We start from the raw sequence: 22,500 nt of genomic DNA, 5'->3' as shown, positions 1-22,500 counted from the left end.
CCGTTAGAAGCAATATTTGCTAAAAAAAAAAAAAATGCAAAAAAATAAAACGTCAAAGGTTATGTTTTGGCTTTTTCTGGCTCGGCGAAACAAAGATATTTTATCAACTGGTTTGCTGGTTGCCTATCCGAGAGTTAACACCTTGACGTGGTGGATAGGCGTGAGAATCTTAATGATTACAAAAGCTATGTCGATAGAGAGGAAATCTCTGCAGGGTCACCTATATCGAACAGGTTTTGTAAGAAAGATCAGACAAAGAGCAGCTCACACACACACAGTCGCAGGACCCACTGTCAACTGGCACGTCCCTGATGGCGAACAGGGTTGGGTATCTGGCCTGGTAGGTAGTTGGCTGATTGGTTATTTGGTTGGCTTGTTGGTTGGGATTGTGATCGGCTTGGTTGGTTTCTTGATTGCTGGTTGGATGCTGAGTTGGTAGTTTGGTTAGTTGATTGGTTGATTTCTAGTTGATTAATTGGTTAGTGACAGATTAGATTTTCTTGTTCATATGTAATAATATGGTTCTATTCTCTATTTCTCATCACATAATCAGTAAATATTCTGGTTCTCCGGACATCAATGATTTACTTAATGGGTAATGGTACATTCACGTGAACAAAAAATTAGACAAACCTGAGTGTTGGGCACATTAACAAAATTGTGAGTAAGATATATATTTGACGAACATAAGGGTAGCGTTTCATGACATGAACGAAAAGCTGATGAAAAAGTGCAGATAAAACCTAATCCGACCCAGATTAGAATATGCAAGAATGGTTGTGGTTCCCACACGAAAAGAAGGATGTCGAGAAGAGAGAATAATAAAGAACGGGAACCAAAAAGGTCCCAGTGTAACAGACGGACAGTATAAATGTGACAATGTGGAGTGTCCTAAAAGGGAAAATAGTCCAATGAAATAAAGACCAACAATTTCAAAACCAAATGTGGTCGATGAAGATATATTCGTAGAGACGGCAACTCATGAACGTAGGTCTTTCCTGTACATTACAACTAAGTAAACACACGCACACATACACACACAGACACGCAAATACACACGCACACACATACACACACATACATACATACACACACACACACACACACACACACACACACACACACACGCACGCATGCACACACACAACCGCACACACACATACACACGCGGTTGGTAGAGTCCCAGGCTGTCAATATGGCGGTGCTGGTGGTACCTGGTTCGAATCCTGCCCAGGGCTGAAATTATTTCAGTATCGCTGCACCTCGAGTCGTTACTCCAACTCTCGTGGGCGGGGAGTTGGGTGTGTGTGTGCGTGTAAGGTCATAGCATTACCCATAGATCGGTCATACGAGCTCTGAGCTCTCTTCCGGGAGGGAAATAGCTGTCGATCACGAGTCCAACACGTGATCCAAAGACCAAGGTGAATCACATACACACACACACACACACACATACATACATACATGCACACACACACACAAGTGCGCACACACATACACGCACGCACACATACACACACACATGCACACACACACACACACACACACACACACACACAATACATGCATACATACAATCAAAAAACACATACACACACACAAGCACACACACAAATACATACACACACATACACACACGCACATACACACACATACATACACAGACACACACACACACACACTCACACACACTGGCCTGCCACTACGGAGGTCCGGGTTCGACCCTCGCCCGGAGCTGAAATAATATCAGTATCGCAGCGCTGAGGGGTGTTACTCCAACTCTCGTGGGCGGGGAGTTGGGTGTGTGTGTGTGTGTGCAAGGTCATAGCATTACCCATAGCTCTCTTCCAGGAGGGAAATAGCTATCGATCACGAGTCCAACACGTGATCCAAAGACCAAGTGAATACACACACACACACAAACACACACACACACACACAAAAACACACACACACATACACACACAGTGAATGCTAAAAATATACACCATTTTAAGAATAAACTGGATGTGGAGAGATACGAAAACGGGTCACTAAGAGCATAGCTCTCGTCCCGTAAAATACAACTAGGTAAATACATACACGCGCGCGCACACATACCTCCACCACCACAAGATTTTACAGGGTTCCGTGCCTGGAACCGCCTGAATAACTTAATTTGTCGTAACTTGCCCTGCCCAGAATTCGATTAATCTAATCTAGTTAAGTACATTTTGGGGGCAACACGTACTAGGGTACTACAAACTCTAGACGATCCTCAGCAGCCTTGGCTGTGAAGTTTGGGTGAAAAGTTGAGATAGAAGGATGGAGTTGATAATGAGTAGTACTGAGTGTTGCTTTCTACCATGGGATGAGTGAATTGTAGAGGGAGATGAAGCAGAGGAGAAGGATAGAGGGAGAGAGATCTGGTGAAAGCAACGAAGTGGAATGGATAGTATGATTGCATTAAGATGTCTTAAAGCATGAGATGGATTTCACCAGACCATTGAAGTTGTTGTTATTCCGTATTTCATATATTTTCCTGGGCAAGGAAACATTTTACTGCAAGGTGAATACTGTATTGAAACATACATTAGATAATTAACAGGAAGAGGTACATTTGTATAATCAGATCCTTTGGATGTCTCAAACTTCATCAAAGAATCAGTAGTTGATTGATATCATGATGATTTGATTTAACGTCACAAACTCCCCCTATCATGAGTGTAGGATGATGCACCCTTGGTTCAACTTCGCCGGTAGCAGGGCTCGAACCGCTATCCCTTTGACATTTCGCCGAAAGTAACGACGCCCTGACCCGCTTGACCAGTGAGCTTCCAAAGCCAGCGAGAATCAGCAGTGAAAGTTATTCTTGTATAAACAAATATCTGGGATGTTTCATAACTTGTGTCCACGGCTGTACAAGGACCCAAAACATTTGAAAAGGATGTCTGGTGCATTCAGAACGAACACAGACCGTGAGCCCACGATTACATTATTCTCCTGGTGCCCGTCCCTCACTCTGCTTGCGTGTTTTAGTTTTGAAGTACAAAGGCCTGGAAAGTAACCCTTTCTTCTGTTGCCATTGTTTCCAATGAGAAAATTACACTTAACTTAAAGCAGTTTTGAATAATAACGTGGCCTCTACAGGGTCGTAACTCTCCTGTTATCATTGTTCTATATGGGAAAATTATGTTTAACTGACGCGATTTCGAATAACGCGGCGTCTCGAGGAACGTAACCCTCACGGTATTCGAATTAACAATATTATGACGCTTTCTCTGACCGCGTGTATTACCGAACTCGTTCACTCCCAAAGGAGGTTGTCGTGGTATAGAAAGGGGTAACAGGACAGGATCTTGGGGTTGGACGTACGAATATTGCTGAATTTAAGGATTTCTTAGAGTGACTGTACTTGAGACCGTAAAACTGCATCATCACGGACTCCAGTCTTAAACTATTTTTTTTTTTTTTTTTTTTTTTTACTTTAGTCAGAATGAAGCCTATAAAAGTATCATTGTTTAAACTGATTCATGGAGACGGCCATAACCACCCTTCAATAAGAGGCCATGTCTTAGATATTTATTATTGTTTTTTTTATTATTGTTATTATTGTTATTATAATTATTGTTATTATTATAATTATCATTATTATCAATACTATTATCATTATTATTATTGTTGTTATCATCAGCATCATCATCATCATCATCATTGGCGAGTGTCAGGGTGGCTTCGGAGCGGGGAGAAGCACAACAGGCCAAATTTTTGCCTTTCAGTAAATGCGGGTTTCCGCAGTCACGACTTCGGCCACGACAACGCCACGATGATCTCGCAGTCGTGGCGTTGTCTTGAGTAGTCTTCATTACGGTTTTCATCAAGGGCTCCACGCATCGATGAAAACCATAATGAAAAACATTCACGACAACGCAACGATTACGAGATCGTGGTGTCGTGGGCAAAGTCTTGGCTGTGTAAACCCACACTAAATGTCACAGAAAATATGGTTCTAATAAGGAAACGCACCTTTTTTTGTATATTTTGAAATAAGCATTAATCAGCATACATTGAGATAGTCTATGAAGCATTATGTACAACTCTAGCTTAATTGGAAGTCAGTGAGATTAGTTAAAAATATGTACGAAGGAAACAAACTAATAGTAAAGAGTGAAGATAAAAAAGAGAAGATTCCGCGGTGGTCACCGGTTTGTTAAAGGAATGCGTGCTGTCTCCCATGTTGTTCATATTACATTATATAGACTGGCCGATGATAAATCTGATGGGAGATTCGTAAGGTACACAGAAATGGAAGGAGTAGAACTGGATGGACAAACATATTAGGATGATATCGACTTACTACTAGTAAAGGAGTAGTGGAGGCTGAAGGACTTGAAAGTAAAAAAGGAAATTAGAAATTAGCCACAAAATTGAAAAAAGGAACATATCCCATCAAACAGAGTTAGAACCCTCTTAGGACAGATGCGTGACAATAGCGGGAATGGAAAAACATATATTTTCATATGTATGAGGTCAGTTGTACCAGTAAAGATGTATGTTAAAAACTCATAAAAAATTATTGTACTTCGGAGCACACAAATAGTATTTCTGTCTTTAGAGGCAATATAGAACCAAAGAGGTGGAGTTATGAAACAGTTCAGTAACAGCACTTAAATTAGACTACTTGTAAAGTCAAGGAAGCTATCAAGAAAACAAGACTGAAAATGTATAACTCGAAGATAAAGTCGACAGTGACATACACCGCGGAGACATGGTCTATGAAAACTGCTAAATACTCTTGTGAGTTTTGATTTGATATGAATATTCTAGCATCAATCTATGGTTTAGTAGATGATACGGAAATGAATTTGTAGAGATGAAGCAGAGAAGTACAGGAATTGATTCCACATATAGTGTTAGTAAATTATATAAACTCGCCATGAGTGAGGTGGGCTGTCTTTGCATAAGAACCTTCTAGGCAGACTCTTGCAAGATGGAAAAAATAAGAGAAGATTTGAGAGACCTTGATTGTAAAGGGGAAGATCTAAAAGAATTCGCAGAGAACAGACCAAGGCGGTGAGAACTTGCCGAGTCCAAAACTCTCCACAGAGTCCCAGTACCGGATTAATAAAGTTGACGAATTGGACTTGTTCAAGAAAGAAATTTCAAAGATTAGCTCCCATATACCCTTACTTGACTTTAAATTATTATTTTCGCTCTCTCTCCTTTCCTGATTAGTTCTCTGCTGGCATTTAATTAATACGCTTTGTTTAGTCTTCTAGCTGCTCTTTGAATTATGTGACGTAGCCTTAGAATGGCTTCTACTCCTTCCTTACAGTTTGGAGCACATATTCCTGAGTTATTGCTGCCACCAGGCTAACGCAATCTTTCCACGTGATCAATATCAGATGCTCCTCACAAACAATTAATGTGGAACGACGACAAATATGTACCGTTCTAGTGCTGACCCAGAGGTTGTGGTTTTTTAATAGCATTCCATAAGGCGCCCAAAAGCAGCTGAATCTTTGTTTATTCCATGCCGATACTTTCTGAATCAACCAAAGATAGTTGTGGCTTCATGTACTCGATATTGGAGATCAAAATCCATAGAACAGGTCGATACAGGTTGACTGGCCAAATAAGTGAGTTAAGGAATGACTGAAGACCTTCACCATTAATGAGAAAGTTAGAATTTGATTGATTTTCGGTTACATACTAAAAAAAAAAAGTGGGTTTTAGGTTGTGTTGATTGCTAAGGCCGTCGCCTTGTATCCGGCAGATAAATGATCATTATAATTGTTCTTTCACTAGCTAAAGACCCGCAGCCCCACAGCAACTGGCAACGGTCTCCTGGCCCTCCCATAGACCTCTGGAAAGAAAATTTGAATGTCTGTTGTATTAGCGTAGGTCTGTTTCTGTCACCAGCTTGTAGTAGCAGGAGAGGAGCAGTCATTTGTTGCCAGATTTGTCTGAAAAGGTCTCGGAAATGCAGCCGAAAACCGAATATCAGCCCCCCGGGGTTGCACCTTCCAATAAAGTTGAATATATATATATATATATATATATATATATATACATATATATGTATATATATATACATATATATTTATATATACACATATATATATATATATATATATATATATTTTTTTTTTTTTTTTTTTTTTTTTTTTTTTGGTAGATGCACGTCAGGGAGATGATTCTCTCTGGCGTCCTTCCTTCAAGACCACCTTGTGCAGGTGCCCGTCAATAATCCCTCCGTCAGCTGACGTATCCAAGCAAGGTTGCACGGTCTAGTAAATTTGACAGGATTGCTTCGTTCGTAGTAATTAGCTCCTTTATCCTTGGGGACAATATTGCGCCGACGGAGTGGAGTCATAGAGGAGGTGGTAAAGGAGAGCTGTAAGGAGAGTAACATGAGTGAGGGATTTTAGAAATTAAAAAGTATTGTGTGAGAAAAATTTGACGCAGCCCGAAGGGATTTCTCCCCGTCTTCTCCTTTTATGCATGGGAGGACGGAGAAGGGGGGGTCGCCGATTTAATGAAGCGGCCTTGCTGTGCATGTGCTGTGTCTTGCGACACTGCCTCTGACCCAGGGCAGTGGACAAGGTGCAGGGATGACCCGTCATCCAGGAGATGCTAAGATAGGAGGGAGGGTGGAGGGTGGGGGAGAATGTATTTGGGGATGGAATTGGTGGGAGTGGTTTTATGCCTTTTCTTTTTGGCTACCTCCCTTGTAAGGGGGAAAAGGCCTTGGTATATGTTTGATGTTTTTTAATAGAGATTTGTCTCCAACCATAAAAAAATGTTACGTTAGTCTGGACCGTAGGGAGATAGTGAAGCCCTTGAAATATCAACCCCATAAATGTGATGCAGTCAATGCGCCACACGGATAAGTTTGACAAGAGTGCTACGCCTTGAGCATAGTGGAATATTGTCATTCTTTGAATTCTGGCTTATGTATCCGCCTGGGGCCTCTCGTGAAGGAACTTTTATTGCAACACTGTCTTCCTCGGTGATTTTTTTTCGGCTGCCTGGAAAAGGTTAACTCTCGCGTAGACGACACTCCGAGCCTATTATGTTCCCTCTGATTCCAAAGGATTTTATTCAGCTTAGAGAAGACCTCAGGTTGAAGGAGTTACAACGATATGATTACACCGCTCCTAACCCGTTCTGTACTTGCTGACTTCAGATGATTTTATTCATCTGAGGGAAAACATCTCATGATAAAGGTGCCCAGGTTATCTCGGTTCGTCTCCTTGCTTTATGCCAGACGACAGACGATTCTATTCAGCTGACTGGAAGACCTCATGCTAGAGTGATTAAAGAGTAAAGGTCAAAAATGCATTCCTGACTTACCCCGACTTTGGCAAGTCAGATTTGTTGAGACCCGAGCCTGACTACCAAGTTGTTCTAAATTAGTGGGGAACTTTCGAGGTACTTCAAACTTGTTGAGTGTGAGGTGAGAGACACTAAACAACGGTTCAGTGTCAAAAGCCTTACTGCGATCAATGAAGGCTGCGTGTAGGTCATTTTTCTTCTCCTTGCACTTAAGCTAACTAGCGATGAAAAATGTCATCTGTCACATGATAGTCGACGTGGATACTGCATTGTGTCTCAGAAAGAAGTATTGTAGAAGTGACTAGATGTAGTAGTACGACATTTATTAGTGATAGCGAAGTCGGAAGCGTGCTAGTCATGCATTCACTTAGTTGTGGGTTCGAATCCCGCACTCCTCTACGATTCTCAGCAGTGACTTACCTGCTGCAACAATCCCTAAGGCGTGTAACAAGGCAAAGATGACGGCTTCGGCAGTAGGTGCGCGCCTCCTGGCGTAGGCTCTTTACTTTCTTCTTTTTCGTAATGACAAGAAGTAGGATTATTCTGCTGTCGATCTTGCTTTGTAACCACATAGGCCAAAGTTCGAGTAGTTTTCGAGATTCAGGAGTTCTGTCCATTTATTCATAATTTTCTGGCGATCTTTCAGTATACCGTTATCCATAAAACTAGGTTTGTGTTATTTCTTTAATGTCATTAACATGACTAATTTTTTTCTTAAAAATGTGCTAGTTGTAATGTTTTCAGCATAGTTTTGTATTTCTGTAGTTTTGCATGTCCACCAAGTGTTTTCATAGCCCTTAGTCCTGTTATTTAGATAAGTCTTCTGGAAATGAGTCTTTGGACTGTAAGGACAAGCCAGATATATATTGAGTAATTTCGTTTTAGATAACAAAAGATATATGATCTGTTTTGTGCTGAAATCAGTTTTATTTTTTTCTCGGTGCGAGAAACGAAGCGTTTCCAGGACATCTTATTTCATCATTGACATTAAAGTTGTTAACCTGTTTGCAAATTTTGTTCAGCTTAACTCCAGATGACTTCATTCAGTTTAGGGAAGGCCCTCTTGCTGATTAAGACTGTCTCAGTTAAACACTTCTGTATTATGGCGTCTTTACAAATATTGATGTGTCAAGTAACTAGGTGAATTCATTCAGTACAAGATAGAGACTCGTGTTGAAAGCATCGATGTTTCCAGAATTCATTCAGATTGTGCTTGGAATGCTCTTTCTCAAGCACTTCACATCTAGGTTACTCAAGGCACCACATTTATATATATACATACATACATACATATATATATATATATATATATATATATATATATATATACATATACATATATATATATATATAAACATATTTATATATATATATACATATGTATATATATATACATATACATATATATACACATATATACACACACACATATATATATATATATATATATATATATATATATATATATATATATTTTTTTTTTTTTTTTTTTTTTTTTTTTTTTTTTTTAAGAACCGTTCGTTGGTCTAGGGTACTCAGGGCACCGCATTCATTTTATCTAATTTTATTTTCTGGGAGACGTTTGTTGGCTTAAAGGGCGGACTACTAGTGGTGGATTAGTAAATATCAGTGCGTCATTCAGCTCCTTTCATGACTCGATTGATCAGAGTATTGCCAGTCCTTCCCTTGCAAAGACGTAGTCGAATTGTCAACAGAGCGTGGGCGTCTTTTAAGTGGTTTTCCTTGTTAACCTATAAATAAGTTATGTGTTTGTGATAGCCAAGCTCTGCTGGGCACAATAGGAGGAGGTAGAACCAATTGTTGTTGATCTTGCGGATATCATGAGTGATGTTATAAACATTCTTAGAGCCTGAGACTTTTGGTTAAAACTTAGGAGTTATGTCATTCAAATTACTTTTCAATGAATCATTACAACAGCGTGAGTAATTTTCTTCATTAACAACTCACAGTTTTTTTTCAACGTATGTAGTAATTTATTTACAATCTGGAAGGAAATGCTATTGGTATTTACGGATCTTTAAACTGGATTTTTATTTCACTGAAAACGAATTTGAAAACTGGAATCCTCGCATTTTGTGGCGAAACTCAATTTCTAAGATTATTTATAAAATCGACCTTATATTCAATATTCTGTCATATTCGTGAATGCCACTAAGTTTCTTAATCAAGTTGATCATAGGACTATAGTAGTACATATACTTTGTTCTTCACACGCATCAAGTGTGTGCATAAATGATGTCCAGTGTAATTATTTTTATGAAATTTTAAAGAAAACAAAAATAAATTAGAAATTTGAATATCTGTTTATTTATTCATTATTTATTTTTTATTTTTATTTGTTTATTCATGTATTTATTTATCTATTTTATTTTATTTATTTTGTCTATTCTTTTATCTTTTATTTATTTATTTTGTCATGACATGAGCTGTTCGTTTACACCGGTGAAAAATTCAGATTCGTTAAACAAATGTGTCTTCACAGCGGAACCTGAAATGTATAACCTTTCCAGTGCCCCGTTCAAAGGAAAGTGCAGTTCTTTCTCACCATGGCCATGAAATCTTTCCCGTGGACCCGAATCTCACTCAAAATCGCAATGTCAGACTAAAGCGACCCGTATCGTTCGGCTGTTCTTCTCATGGGCCTGGTAAACTCCACGTGACTTTCCAGAAGCCTCCATACATTCCAGGTTCCTACCAATGAATACATTTATCCTAAACTTCGACTGCTTGAAAAAGATACCCTCGATGACCACGGCTGATCACCTCACCTCACCACCCGACTCCCACGAATTGGGAAGTGAGAAACCCCTAATAGAACAAACCCTGTCAGTTGCTGTAGGCTTTTCTTTTTTTAAGGCCGATGTTTGGGCTACTGCGCTGATTATATAGGTTTGATATAACAGATCGTTGTGTAAACTACCTTCAGTAGGTTCTTCCCCTAGTATGGTTGAACAACGACAAGCTGTTCAGCCACAAAGAAACCTGTATCATATACCATGTTCCTGAACCTATTACGTATACGACCCACACTCTTGCACTACCGATTTTTCAGCAGAAACTATACTCCAATTCGTAACTTTGCTGAATGCCCACCCTCCCACACTGATCCTATGAGACTTGTTTATGTTGAGTAGCAAAGTGATATGTTGATGGTGGAGCTGTGCCGCCTTACTGACTAGATTTGAGTAGATGTTAATATATGAAACAAATACCTAAGGTAAAGGGTTTGTTCAGCTTTTTCCAGTGTTATATATGATACACGACGTGCTATCACCGTCTGGGGTTGCAGAAGCCCACCAGAAGGTTGCTGGAAGTCTTCATTGAATATTTTTGTAAAAAGTTGTCTCCTCTAGTACAAATTCTGGATAACCTGCTATACTGCGAGACAAGGCTGACATGAAGTTAGAATTTTTCACGCCAAAAATGGACCTCTGGAACATACCAGTGGAAACTCTGGTGATCAGTTACCCGGCACTTTGCTGTCAGGGGCCCTGGGGCATCCAGCTACCATTACTGGTCAAATTGCGTCTCAGAAGGAGTCTCGATGGTGGAGAAGCTATTTAAGGGCGCACCGGATGGGCTGTTAAATACGGATCAAATCAGTTTTTCATCCTTGGGTACTAGTCATCAATCTCAATTTCTACTGTTCCTCTGTTCTATTACCTTCCTGTTCCACCGTTAACACTTCTATAACACCACTTCATCGGTATGAGATTGTCCTCAAGGATAGAAGTGGTGTTTAATGCTGACAAAATAGAAATCTATACACTGCAAGAGGGACGGATGCAAAAGCTGTTTTCCCTTCACACTGGGCTAGCCAGCGGCAGAGGCTGAAAGCGAGGAATTGGAAACAGAACATGTTACTCAATACTAACGTAAAACTGTTGCGTTAAACGCATCGATTACAACAGTCTGTGTACAACGCGCGCTCTCACAATTTCACACACTCTCTTACACACATACATACACACTCTCTTACACACATACATACACACTCTCTTACACACATACACATATATACACACACACACACATACTATGTATATATATATATATATATATATATTTTTTTTTTTTTTTTTTTTTTTTTAGAAATTCGCTAGTGGACAGCGACATCAATCAGATAATCCCTTTTGGCAGTAGCGCACGGGATTCGAACCCGATGCGCTTGGAAGTAAACTCCCAAAACGCACACACGCCTTAGACCACTCGACCACTAAACAGCATAAAACCTTGGGAACTCATTGTCTAACTGACTCTCGAGATTGGGGAGGGCGCTTACTACACCCATTAACCACCCGTTTCACCACCAAGGCCGCTGCATCAAGTGGGAGTTGTAAGGACCGGATCGAAATCCCTTCACGCATGTCGCCAACGTAACCATTTGAGAAATTCGCTAGTGGACAGCGACATCAAACAGATAATCTCTTTTGGCAGTAGCGCACAGGATTCGAACCCAATGCGCTTGGGAGTAAACTCCCAAAACGCACACACGCCTTAGACCGCTCGACCACTAAACAGCATATGAGTTCCCAAAGTTTTATGCTGTTTAGTGGTCGAGCGGTCTAAGGCGTGTGTGCGTTTTGGGAGTTTACTTCCAAGCGCATTGGGTTCGAATCCCGTGCGCTACTGCCAAAAGAGATTATCTGATTGATGTCGCTGTCCACTAGCGAATTTCTCAAATGGTTACGTTGGCGACATGCGTGAAGGGATTTCGATCCGGTCCTTACAACTCCCACTTGATGCAGCGGCCTTGGTGGTGAAACGGGTGGTTAATGGGTGTAGTAAGCGCCCTCCCCAATCTCGAGAGTCAGTTAGACAATGAGTTCCCAAGGTTTTATGCTGTTTAGTGGTCGAGCGGTCTAAGGCGTGTGTGCGTTTTGGGAGTTTACTCCCAAGCGCATTGGGTTCGAATCCTGTGCGCTACTGCCAAAAGAGATTATCTGATTGATGTCGCTGTCCACTAGCGAATTTCTCAAATGGTTACGTTGGCGACATGCGTGAAGGAATTTCGATCCGGTCCTTACAACTCCCACTTGATGCAGCGGCCTTGGTGGTGAAACGGGTGGTTAATGGGTGTAGTAAGCGCCCTCCCCAATCTCGAGAGTCAGTTAGACAATGAGTTCCCAAGGTTTTATGCTGTTTAGTGGTCGAGCGGTCTAAGGCGTGTGTGCGTTTTGGGAGTTTACTTCCAAGCGCATTGGGTTCGAATCCCGTGCGCTACTGCCAAAAGAGATTATCTGATATATATATATATATATATATATATATATATATATATATATATATATATATATATATAACACAGGAAACCTACAATCGGAGAAAATAAACTTCGAATAAAGAAGAATCCTATATTTCGGCTATCAACTGTAGCCCTCTTCAGGAAAGTACATAAGCCAGAGTACAGAGGGGACTTAGAAGCTACAGAGAAGAGAAGGGATGTGAACAGATGACCTCGCTCAGGCGCGCCTGAGTGAAGTTTATTTTCTCCGACTGTGGGTTTCCTGTGTGTTATTTACAAATGTGCTACTACATTTCTGTTTAGAAATATATATATATATATATGTGTGTGTGTGTGTGTGTATGTATATATATATATATATATATGTATATATGTATATACATATATATATATAAAATACACGTATATACATATATATGTATATATACTTACACACACACACACACACACACACACACAAGCACACACACATGTACACATGTACACATGTAAGCAGAATTGTCTGACGGGGTTTGTGAGAGCGACTGAAATTCTTTGGAGCAAAACAAGAAGGAAATCAAGTGTGCTGGAAAACCAGCAGACACCTCTGCTGGGGTGGTTATTGAAATGGCAAAAATGCTGATTATGCAGATGTGTGAGATGATGCAAAAAGACTGAAATAAATGAAAGAAAGAAGAAAACGTGAAGTGCTTATTTGTCGTTGGTAATAGAAGTGTAGAACAATCAAATTATTTATTTATTCGCTTATTTATTTGTATTACTTATTTCCCTATTTACTTATCCTAGTATCTGTTTATTTTTATATATTTTTAAAAACCTGAAACTTTCCCCTATGTTACTAATTCCCGTCCTTTTGGAAGGCAACCAAATCTGACCAAATGACGGACCAAGATGGTTTCCCTCCGTTTTGCTCAAAATCAAATATTCGTTTCCTTATCAAGACAAGACTTCTCTGAACCCCAAGTGCTCTCAATCCACCCAAGAGTCAAGGTCACTGGTCATAAAAATCAGGTCACGTGTCCAGGGAAGGAAAATAGAATGGGTCCTCGGAGAGGTGTAAGACCTCTTACTTAGAGAAAATGGACAATTGCTAAGGGCACATGGCGAAAATCGAGACATTGAAGATAAAGATTCTCGCTCTCTCTCCTCTCTTTTTCTCTCTCTATCTCTATCTCTATCTCTCTCTCTCTCTCTCTCTCCCTCTCTTTATCTCTGTCTTTCTCTATATCTCTCTCTCCTCTCTCTCTCTCTCTCTCTCTCTCTCTCTCTCTCTCTCTCTCTCTATCTCTCTCTCTCTCTCTCTCTCTCTCTCTCTCTCTCTCTCTTTTATAAGTATTAGGGAATGTTATGATGTGACGTTGCTACAGAAAGCTAAGAATTATGGTCTTGAAAATAGAAAAGGGGAAGAACTGCCTGCATTCCATAAAATGCAGATAGTTTGATCGCTGGGCTGAAAGTTTATATTTATGAAAGGAAAATAAACACGATATGCCGAAGAAAAGCAAAACTGGATGCAAAGAATTAAAAAGACAGTTGTTACCACATGTTAAAGAGACATTAGACCAGGGATAAAAAGAAGAAATGGAACCCTACACAGAAAGAGAGCACTCAGGAATTGATTACTCGAAAATATCAACTGAAAATAGAAAAAGGTAAAATTGTGTGTGGAAGCTCCACCCAGTTCCAAGGCACGAGCAAGATAAGAACATAAATCCCTGCTTTGTATTCACACAAGAGGGAGAATGGTGTGAGGTGGTCATTCCGGGCAGGGAGATAAATGGGAACTGCACAAACCGTTGCCTCCCAGACTTCATGCATCTCTCCAGGTTTTGAATGTCACCTCCTTTCGTATTCTGGTATTCACGGGGAAAAAAAGGAATAAAAGAGATGAATCTTCTTTACCTTAAACCCATTCATGAGAAACATCACGTTCAAGATGATATATTACGCGCTGATGCTAATATTCAGCCTGGTCTAGAAAAATATTTGTGATGAATTTATTGCTTGCTTTACTGTGATGAATTGGATATTTTCTTCCACCTCCACAATATGAAGTCAGCATAACAGAATCTGCATCTTTTCTCCCGCATGCACCACCAACAAATTTTCCTTTTGAAAAGAGAGAGAAAAAAAATTCAAAGCCAACAACCATGACCTGCATAACCTTGTTGACCTGCCTTGACCTACTTCGGCGAGGAGCCTGGAGGCGCACGTGACATGTGTGACAACAGAACTCTCCGTCGGTGCGGAAAGACCCGATATTCCGGTATTCGTGATCGGAACACGACCTGAAGACCAATGGAATGCAAGGGAAATTCACGTCTAAAAAGCCCTTGGGAGAATGTACCCAAATCCCCATGAATGAGGAGAATTTGTTCCATACCTTAGTTTCTTGTTGCCAGTTTCTCTTGTACGCGATTGAGGGGCTGAGAACCTGAAGAGGCCCTTGTTCAGCCGGGTCCACCTCTTACTGTACAAAATGTCAGACCATTGTCCAAAGAGTAACTGCAGAACATTTGAACACGTTAGGTTTTGATTAGGGACACTTTATTGTACAGTAAAAAATCCTGTCATGATGATTTTTTTAAACGTCAGCTGGGCATGAGAGAGAAATCATCAACCTTCACTCGCATGTCATTTCTTCCTTTCACTCTCCGCTTTAATCATAAGAATTTTTTTTTCAACATTTCATCCATCAACATTACTGCCAGTTCTTCTATGCGTTATTGTTTTAGTCGTCATATTCTTGTCCGACTGACTGACTGTGCCAACCATACACATTTTTGCTTCTTCGACTTCCTGATTACGAGCTTTCATAGGTTCGTTCACCCTATCAAAACAAACACCACGTGAGGACGGAGCCTTTATTTGTTGTTTCGGTTACCACAGCTTCATCAAGTACAAAGACATTGTACACATATCTGAGAACAGAAGGAAGATCCAGGAGATTGGGGAGGGGGGGGCTATTGGAGCCTAGGAAAAGTTAAGAAGGAGAGGGAGCGATTTCCTGTGTGCGGTTTATATTATTTGTTCACTGCTGATGAATCTACCCCTTGCTTTCCTCCCCGTCACCACTACTTCGAGGAAATCTACCTTAATCCATTCTCCCAACATGATCAAACCACCTCACATCAACACACACACACACACACACACACTTGCTTACTATTTGGTAGATATGTAGATATATTACCTGCTGTAAAGAGAAAAGGATTTTGGGTAAATTAAATTTAATTGGTATTACAGAATCTTGAGGTTTATTAGCAAATTTGAATAAAGATCGATAACAGGAATTCTGAGTGACTTAAATGCGTAAAAAATTGAGGCTACATAGATTTAGGCACATGCACATTAATCCATAGATAACAGTGGCGCTTTCAAGAACATTTACGTTTTTTATTCAGTTACTTCAACTTTGTACTAAAAAGAATTCATCATCTTTTTTCAGATCACTACCTGAAATCGACGGACTAAGCAAAGAAACTGTGCTGACATCGTGGATGGCGAAGTTCGACTGCATCATCAAAGGTGAGTGCCGACCAGCAATTTGATTCTGTTTGTAGTGTACATAGATTGAAAGAGAGATAAAAAAAAAGGTGGGAAGAAGGGTAAACATACATGTAGTGACGGAGAAACCATGTAGCACAGAGAAAGAAATGTTCATATGTTATATATATATATATATATATATATATATATATATATATATATGTATGTATGTATATATACATATATATATATATATATATATACATATATATATATATATAATATATATATATATACATATATATGTGTGTGTGTGTGTGTGTGTGTGTGTGTGTGTGTGTGTGTGTGTGTGTGTGTGTGTGTGTATGTGTGTATGTATACACACACACACACACACACATATGTATTTATATATATATTATATATATATATATACACACACACATATATATATATATATATGTATGTATATAGGCGAGGGTACTAAGTAAGTTTCTAAAATCCATAATAACTCGAGACGTCTTTCGGCCTTCACTCAGCCATCTTCAGGAGTGTAAGTATAGATGTGTTAGGTTGAAATGGTGGTTATCTGTTGGCACTGGGGAAGGTGACCTTTGTGTGGAAGGTGGCGCTCCGTGGGGTGCTGTCTAAGTCCTTGTGGCGCTCCGTATGTTGGTTGTGAGTTTCTAGGTGAAGGAAGAGTGGAAACGGGTATTTGTTGAATGTTGATGGCAGGTTTTAAGTTGTGAATATACACAGCTTCCGTCATTCGTAATCTCCTGGTGTCATGTTCATTGTGTAGGATTACCGTATTTTCTTCCATCACTTTTCTACTCAGTGTTTGCCATGTGTCCTGTCGTTATGGTGGCGTATCGCTCCATCCTGTAAGTGCGCTGTGATTCTTTTGGACAGTGTGGTGGTAGTGAAACCTACATACCTTGCAGGTAGGCGACTGCAGTCACCAATATTACAAATATATTGGTATACTAGGTTCACTTTTTGAAATGTATTTGTTGTTGGGAGACAGCTGTTCTTCATTACCAGGTTGGAAGTTCGTTTGGATTTGTAATAAATTGTGAGTTTGATGTGTGTGTCGGGATCGGTGGGTTGAACATTACGCTGGATGATATGCCGCATGACTTTCTCGTCATGTTTATAAGCAGAAGACATAACGTTTTTATAATATAAATTGATGGTCGCGTGGTTGTCCACGTGTGTCTCTTGGGCCATGAAAGTGTCCAGTCGTCTTCTTATGACTTCGTCTATCTCTTCCGTTGTTGGAAAGTATTTGAGAGATTCTTTTTAATTCAGCGTTGGTAGCAGTCCATGTAGAGCACTGTGTGAACGCACGCTTGACAAAAGAATTGATCACACTGCGTCGATATCTCTCAGGACATTCGCTGGCGCCATTTAAACAAAATCCTAAATTGGTCGGTTTGACGTACACTTCCGTGGAAAAACTATCTGTGCCTCTGTGTACAACGGTGTCGAGGAAGGGGAGTTTGCGTTTAATCTCAATTTCATGCATGTAATTGAGTGAGGAGTTTTCCTTGAACATCTCAATGATCTGAGAAGCGCTGTCTTCTGTGTAAGCACTGATAAAGATATCATCTACATATCTTGTATAAATGGAGGGCTTGAGTTTATGGTGTGTAAATATCGTCTCTTCGATTGAGCCCATATAAAAATTAGCAAAAAGGACACCCATCGGGGAACCCATGGCTACTCCATCAATCTGCACATACATGTTCTTGTCGGGTCCATAGAACGGTACTTCTTTAGTACAGGCTTGTAGTAACTGACGCAGTATATCTTCGGGAATTGGGAAATGAATTTCATCTGAGCGATATAGCCTATTGCAGATAAAGTTAATAGTCTCATTTATGGGGACGTGGGTGAATAGAAACTCAACGTCCATCGATGCAATGATTCCTGATGGTCGGGATGTCTTTATAATATCAAGGAACTCCTCGGTAGACTTGAGACTGAATGAAGATGGTGTGAAGGGTGAGATTAGAGCATGTAAACGCTTAGCTAGCTTGTATGTGACCGCCGGTATCTGGCTAATAATCGGGCGAAGAGGTTGGTTGGGCTTGTGTGTTTTAACGTTCCCATAAATGTAACCAAGCTTATGGTCTCCCTCAATGAGTGGTAGCTTGGGAGCTCCTGCGAGTGCATTGTTTGTACGAATTAGGCGGTTCAATTTAACTTTGAGGCCATCAGTTGGGTTTCTAGCGATCTTCTTAAATTTTGTGGTGTCATCCAGAATACGTGACATTTTACTCAGGTAGTCTTCTTTATCCAGGAGTACAAATATGGGTGATTTATCTGCTCTGTGGATCACAATGTTATTGTTATCTTTTAGTTCTTTTGCGGCCGCTCGAAGCTCAGGCGTTACAAAAGAGCTACGGGTGTGACCCCGTGATGTGTTTGCCTCTCTGATGAATTCAGCCTGGAGATCTGGGTGAGTTGTGACTTTCTTCTCACGTTCAAATCGCTGGATGTCATCTATTAGCATCTCCAATTCAATGCGCTTCGCCAGAGGGCTTGGGCGGCTGAGGTAATGGCAGTTCAGTCCTAACACATCTATACTTACACTCCTGAAGATGGCCGAGTGAAGGCCGAAAGACGTCTCGAGCTATTATGGATTTTAGGAACTTACCTAGTACCCTCGCCTACGAAGATTGGAACACCATTAGAAAAATTGAAAAAGCAAACTGCAAACTGAATAATGCTGTTACTGCTGTCGACTTCAAAAGAACACACACACACACACACACACACACACACACACACACACACACACACACACACACACATATATATATATATATATATATATATATATATATATATATATATATATATATGTATATATATATGCATATATATATATATGTATATATATATGTGTATGAATATATATATATATATATATATATATATATATATATATATTCATACATGTATGTATATACCCCCTGTCTGGGGTATTGGCTGCATGTTATTGGGGCAAAGTAGCATGCAGTTAATACTTTAGGGTCTATATGGGGCGCCCCTACGAACCAGAGCCACACATCATTTGCCTGTAATAGAGGAAAACTGTATTCATAGAGAAATTATGACACTTTTATACTACAACTGCCCCTCCGTTATGCTGTCCCTCAACCCCTTGTTACTGTCCTAATACCGTTTCTCTGAATATTCATTACATTTTTTTCGCCTACCCTGTGGTGGGGAAAAAGAATGCTACCACCAAGTCTTCCCACTTGAGCCGTAAGAGGCGACAAAAAACGGGACGGGGAATGGGATTAGGAGTCCTGCTACCTGTAGCCCCACAGGGGACATTCCTAAAGACAGTAAAGGCATAAGAGGGGCTGGGAGTTTTCCAACCAGTACCCTAAGGCTTGGGTCTTTTAATGTGCGTGGATGTGGTACAGATGAGAGTAAGAGGGAAGAGATAGGCAATATGTTTGTGAGAAGAAAGATGGATGTGCTACCTTTGAGTGAAACTAAAATGAAATGGAGGGGCGAGTGTGAGTTTGGGAGTGTAGTTGGGAGGTTCTCAGGAGTGAAGAGGGGATGAGGGAGAGAAGGGGTGGCGATACTAGTAAATGAAGAGATGGGTAAGCTTGTTGTGGAGTGGGAGGAGGTTTCTTCAAGGTTGATGTGGATGAAGGTGAAGCTTGGAAGGGAGATGTGGGTTTTTGTAAGTGCGTATGGGCCTGGTAGTGAGAAGAACGTAGAGAAAAGGGAGGCTTTTGGAGTAGATTTAGATAAGTGCATAGAGGGATTAGGGAGAAATGTCACTGTAGTTGTATTAGGAGACCTTAATGCTAGGGTAGGAAACGAACCAATAGAAGGAGTGATTGGGAAATATGGAGTTCCAGGTAAGAATCGTAGATGAGAATTGATGGTGGAGATGTGTCTTGAAAGAGAGTTGATGATAGCAAATATAGTGCTTAGGAAGAAAGTCAAGCATAAGTACACGTGGGAGAGGGTGGTGGATGGAAGGATAGCAGATAGAGCGTTAATGGACTATATAGTGGTAACCAGGAGTATGGTAGGAAGAGTTAAGGATGTACATGTTCTAAGGGGAGAGAGTGGGGGAATATCAGATCATTTTCTGGTGGAAGGTAAATTGAGAGTGGAGAATAGGTGGAGAAAGAAGAAAAGGGCAAAAGGTAGGGAGGTACTTAGAGTGAACTGCTTAAATGAGAAAGAAAAGGAGAAGGAGTATAAGAAGAAGCTGAAAGAGGAGTGGAATGAGTGAAGGATAGAGTAGAACTAGGAGTGGAGGAGGAATGGGGATGGTTCAAGGAGGGAGTCATAAGGTGTGCAAAGATGGTGTGTGGAAAAAGGAGGGCGGGAGGAAGTAGAAGGAAGGGTAGTGAGTGGTGGGATGAGGAAGCAAAGAAGGGTGTAGAAGAGAAGAAGGAGGCTTTCATAGATTGGCTACATATTAGGACGAGGGAATCGTATGAGAGGTACAAAGTAAAGAGAGGGGAAGTTAAACATAAGATAAAGGAAGCAAAGGGGAGAGCAGATGTGAAATGGGGTAAGAGTATGACAGAAATTTTTTAATGTAATAAAAAGATGTTTTGGAAAGAAATTAAAAGAGGAAGAGGAGGTGAATCAAGTAGAGAAGAAAAGGTAAAAGGTGCAGATGGAGAGATGATAATGGAAGAGAAGGCAGTGAGAGGAAGGTGGGCAGAGTATTTTAGGGAGTTGCTAAATGTGAAGGAGGATAGGAAGGGAAGATAGTTGCAGTAGGAAGCACTAAGAAATTGAGAGTGATGAGTGAGGAAAATGAAGGAGAAATAGGGAAGGATGAGATGAAAGCAGCTGTTAAGATGATGAGAGTAGGTAAAGCACCTGGGTTGGATGGATGCTATGCAGAATGTCTGAAGAAAGGAAGTACAGTTATGGTGGACTGGCTGGTGAGGTTATTCAATGTTTGTTTAAGAGAGGGTAGAGTTCCGGAGGACTGGAGGAGTGCCTGTATAGTTCCGCTTTACAAAGGAAAGGGTGACAAGTGTGAGTGTAATAGTTTCAGAGGGATCAGCTTATTGAGCGTAGTCGGGAAGGCTTATGGGAGGGTCTTGATTGAGAGGATTAGGAGAGGAACAGAGGGAGTAATTGGTGAGGAACAGTGTGGGTTTAGGACAGTAGGGGTTGTGTAGATCAGATTTTTGTGGTAAGACAGATATGTGAGAAAGCTATAGCAAAAGGTAAGGATGTTTTTTGGGCTTTTGTGGATTTGGAAAGGCTTATGACAGGGTAGACAGGAAGGCACTGTGGGAGGTACTGCAGATATATGGGGTAGGAGGAAAGTTGTTAAGAGCAGTCAAGAGTTTTCATGAGAGTAGTAGAGCTTGTATTAGGATTAGAAATGGAGACAGTGAATGGTTTGAGGTAAAGGTGGGACTTCGTCAGGGATGTGCTATGTCACCCTGGGTGTTCAATCTATACATGGATGGGGTGGTGCGAGAGGTGAATGTAAGGGTATTGGGTCAGGGGCTGGAGATGGTTAAAGAAAGTTGAGAAAAGTGGAAAATAAGCCAGTTGTTGTTTGCTGACGACACTGCGCTTGCAACAGGATCAGAGGAGGGATTGAGGAAGTTAGTGGCACAGTTTGAGATGGTGTGTTAAAGAAGGAAGCTGAAGATAAGTGTGAGTAAATGTAAGGTGATGAGATGTACAAGGGTAGAGAGTGACAGCAGGCTGGAAGTGAGCATTAAGGGAGAGAGACTGGAAGAAGTGGATAGTTTTAGATACTTGGGTGCGAATGTGGCAGGGAAGGGAGGAGTGGGGGTGGAGGTAGAGTGTAGATTGAGAGAAGTGAGTAAATTCCTTGGTGGGATAAAAAGTGTAATGAGAAATAGACATCTTGGAATGGATGCTAAGAGAAGGTTATATGAAGGAGTGAATGTGCCGACAGCACTGTACGGGACAGAAACATGGAGCATAAGAGAGGAAGAGAGAAGGAGTTTGAATGTGTTTGATATGAAATGTCTGAGAAGTATGATAGCGGTTAATAGGCTAGATGAAGTGAGAAATGAGGATGTAAGGAGGAGAACAGGGGTGGAAAAGGAACTGGGAAATAGGGTTGATGAAAGAGTATTAGAATGGTTTTGACACATGGAAAAATGAGTGAAGAAAGATTAGTAAAAGAGGTGTGGAAGGAGTGAATATGAGGGGGTGTCCTAGGATGAGATGGATGGATGGGGTGAAGGGGGCTTTGCAAAAGAGAGGAATGTCTGTTGAGGAAGGACGGAAGAGGACAGAAGATAGGGGTGAATGGAGAAGGGTTGTGTATGGATGATGCTGTGATGCATGAGGGGGAGTGGGTGTGGGATGGGGAGGGGTGAGGAAGTATGTATGAGAAAAAATTTGACGCAGCCCTAAGGGATTTCTCCCCGTCTTCT

At 40.6% G+C, this 22,500-nt stretch overlaps 1 protein-coding gene across 24 annotated transcripts in view; it reads left to right on the top strand.

Moving 5' to 3' along the window:
• The window catches only part of Cadps (calcium-dependent secretion activator 1), a 1,142,346-nt gene that overhangs the window by 640,134 nt on the left and 479,712 nt on the right, over window positions 1-22,500 (top strand). For all 24 annotated transcript variants that reach the window (XM_076212572.1, XM_076212575.1, XM_076212566.1 and 21 more), the window contains one exon: window positions 16,032-16,111. In XM_076212572.1, the coding sequence (XP_076068687.1) occupies window positions 16,032-16,111 (80 nt within the window). The remainder of the gene's footprint in view (window positions 1-16,031; window positions 16,112-22,500) is intronic.

The sequence above is a fragment of the Oratosquilla oratoria genome, chromosome 30 (assembly GCF_046742065.1).
Source record: "Oratosquilla oratoria isolate Oo_2021 chromosome 30, ASM4674206v1, whole genome shotgun sequence".
In the NCBI taxonomy this organism is placed as follows: Eukaryota; Metazoa; Arthropoda; class Malacostraca; order Stomatopoda; family Squillidae; genus Oratosquilla; species Oratosquilla oratoria.
The sequence above is the reverse complement of the archived record's forward strand: the minus strand, read 5'-3'. Positions and strand labels throughout refer to the sequence as shown.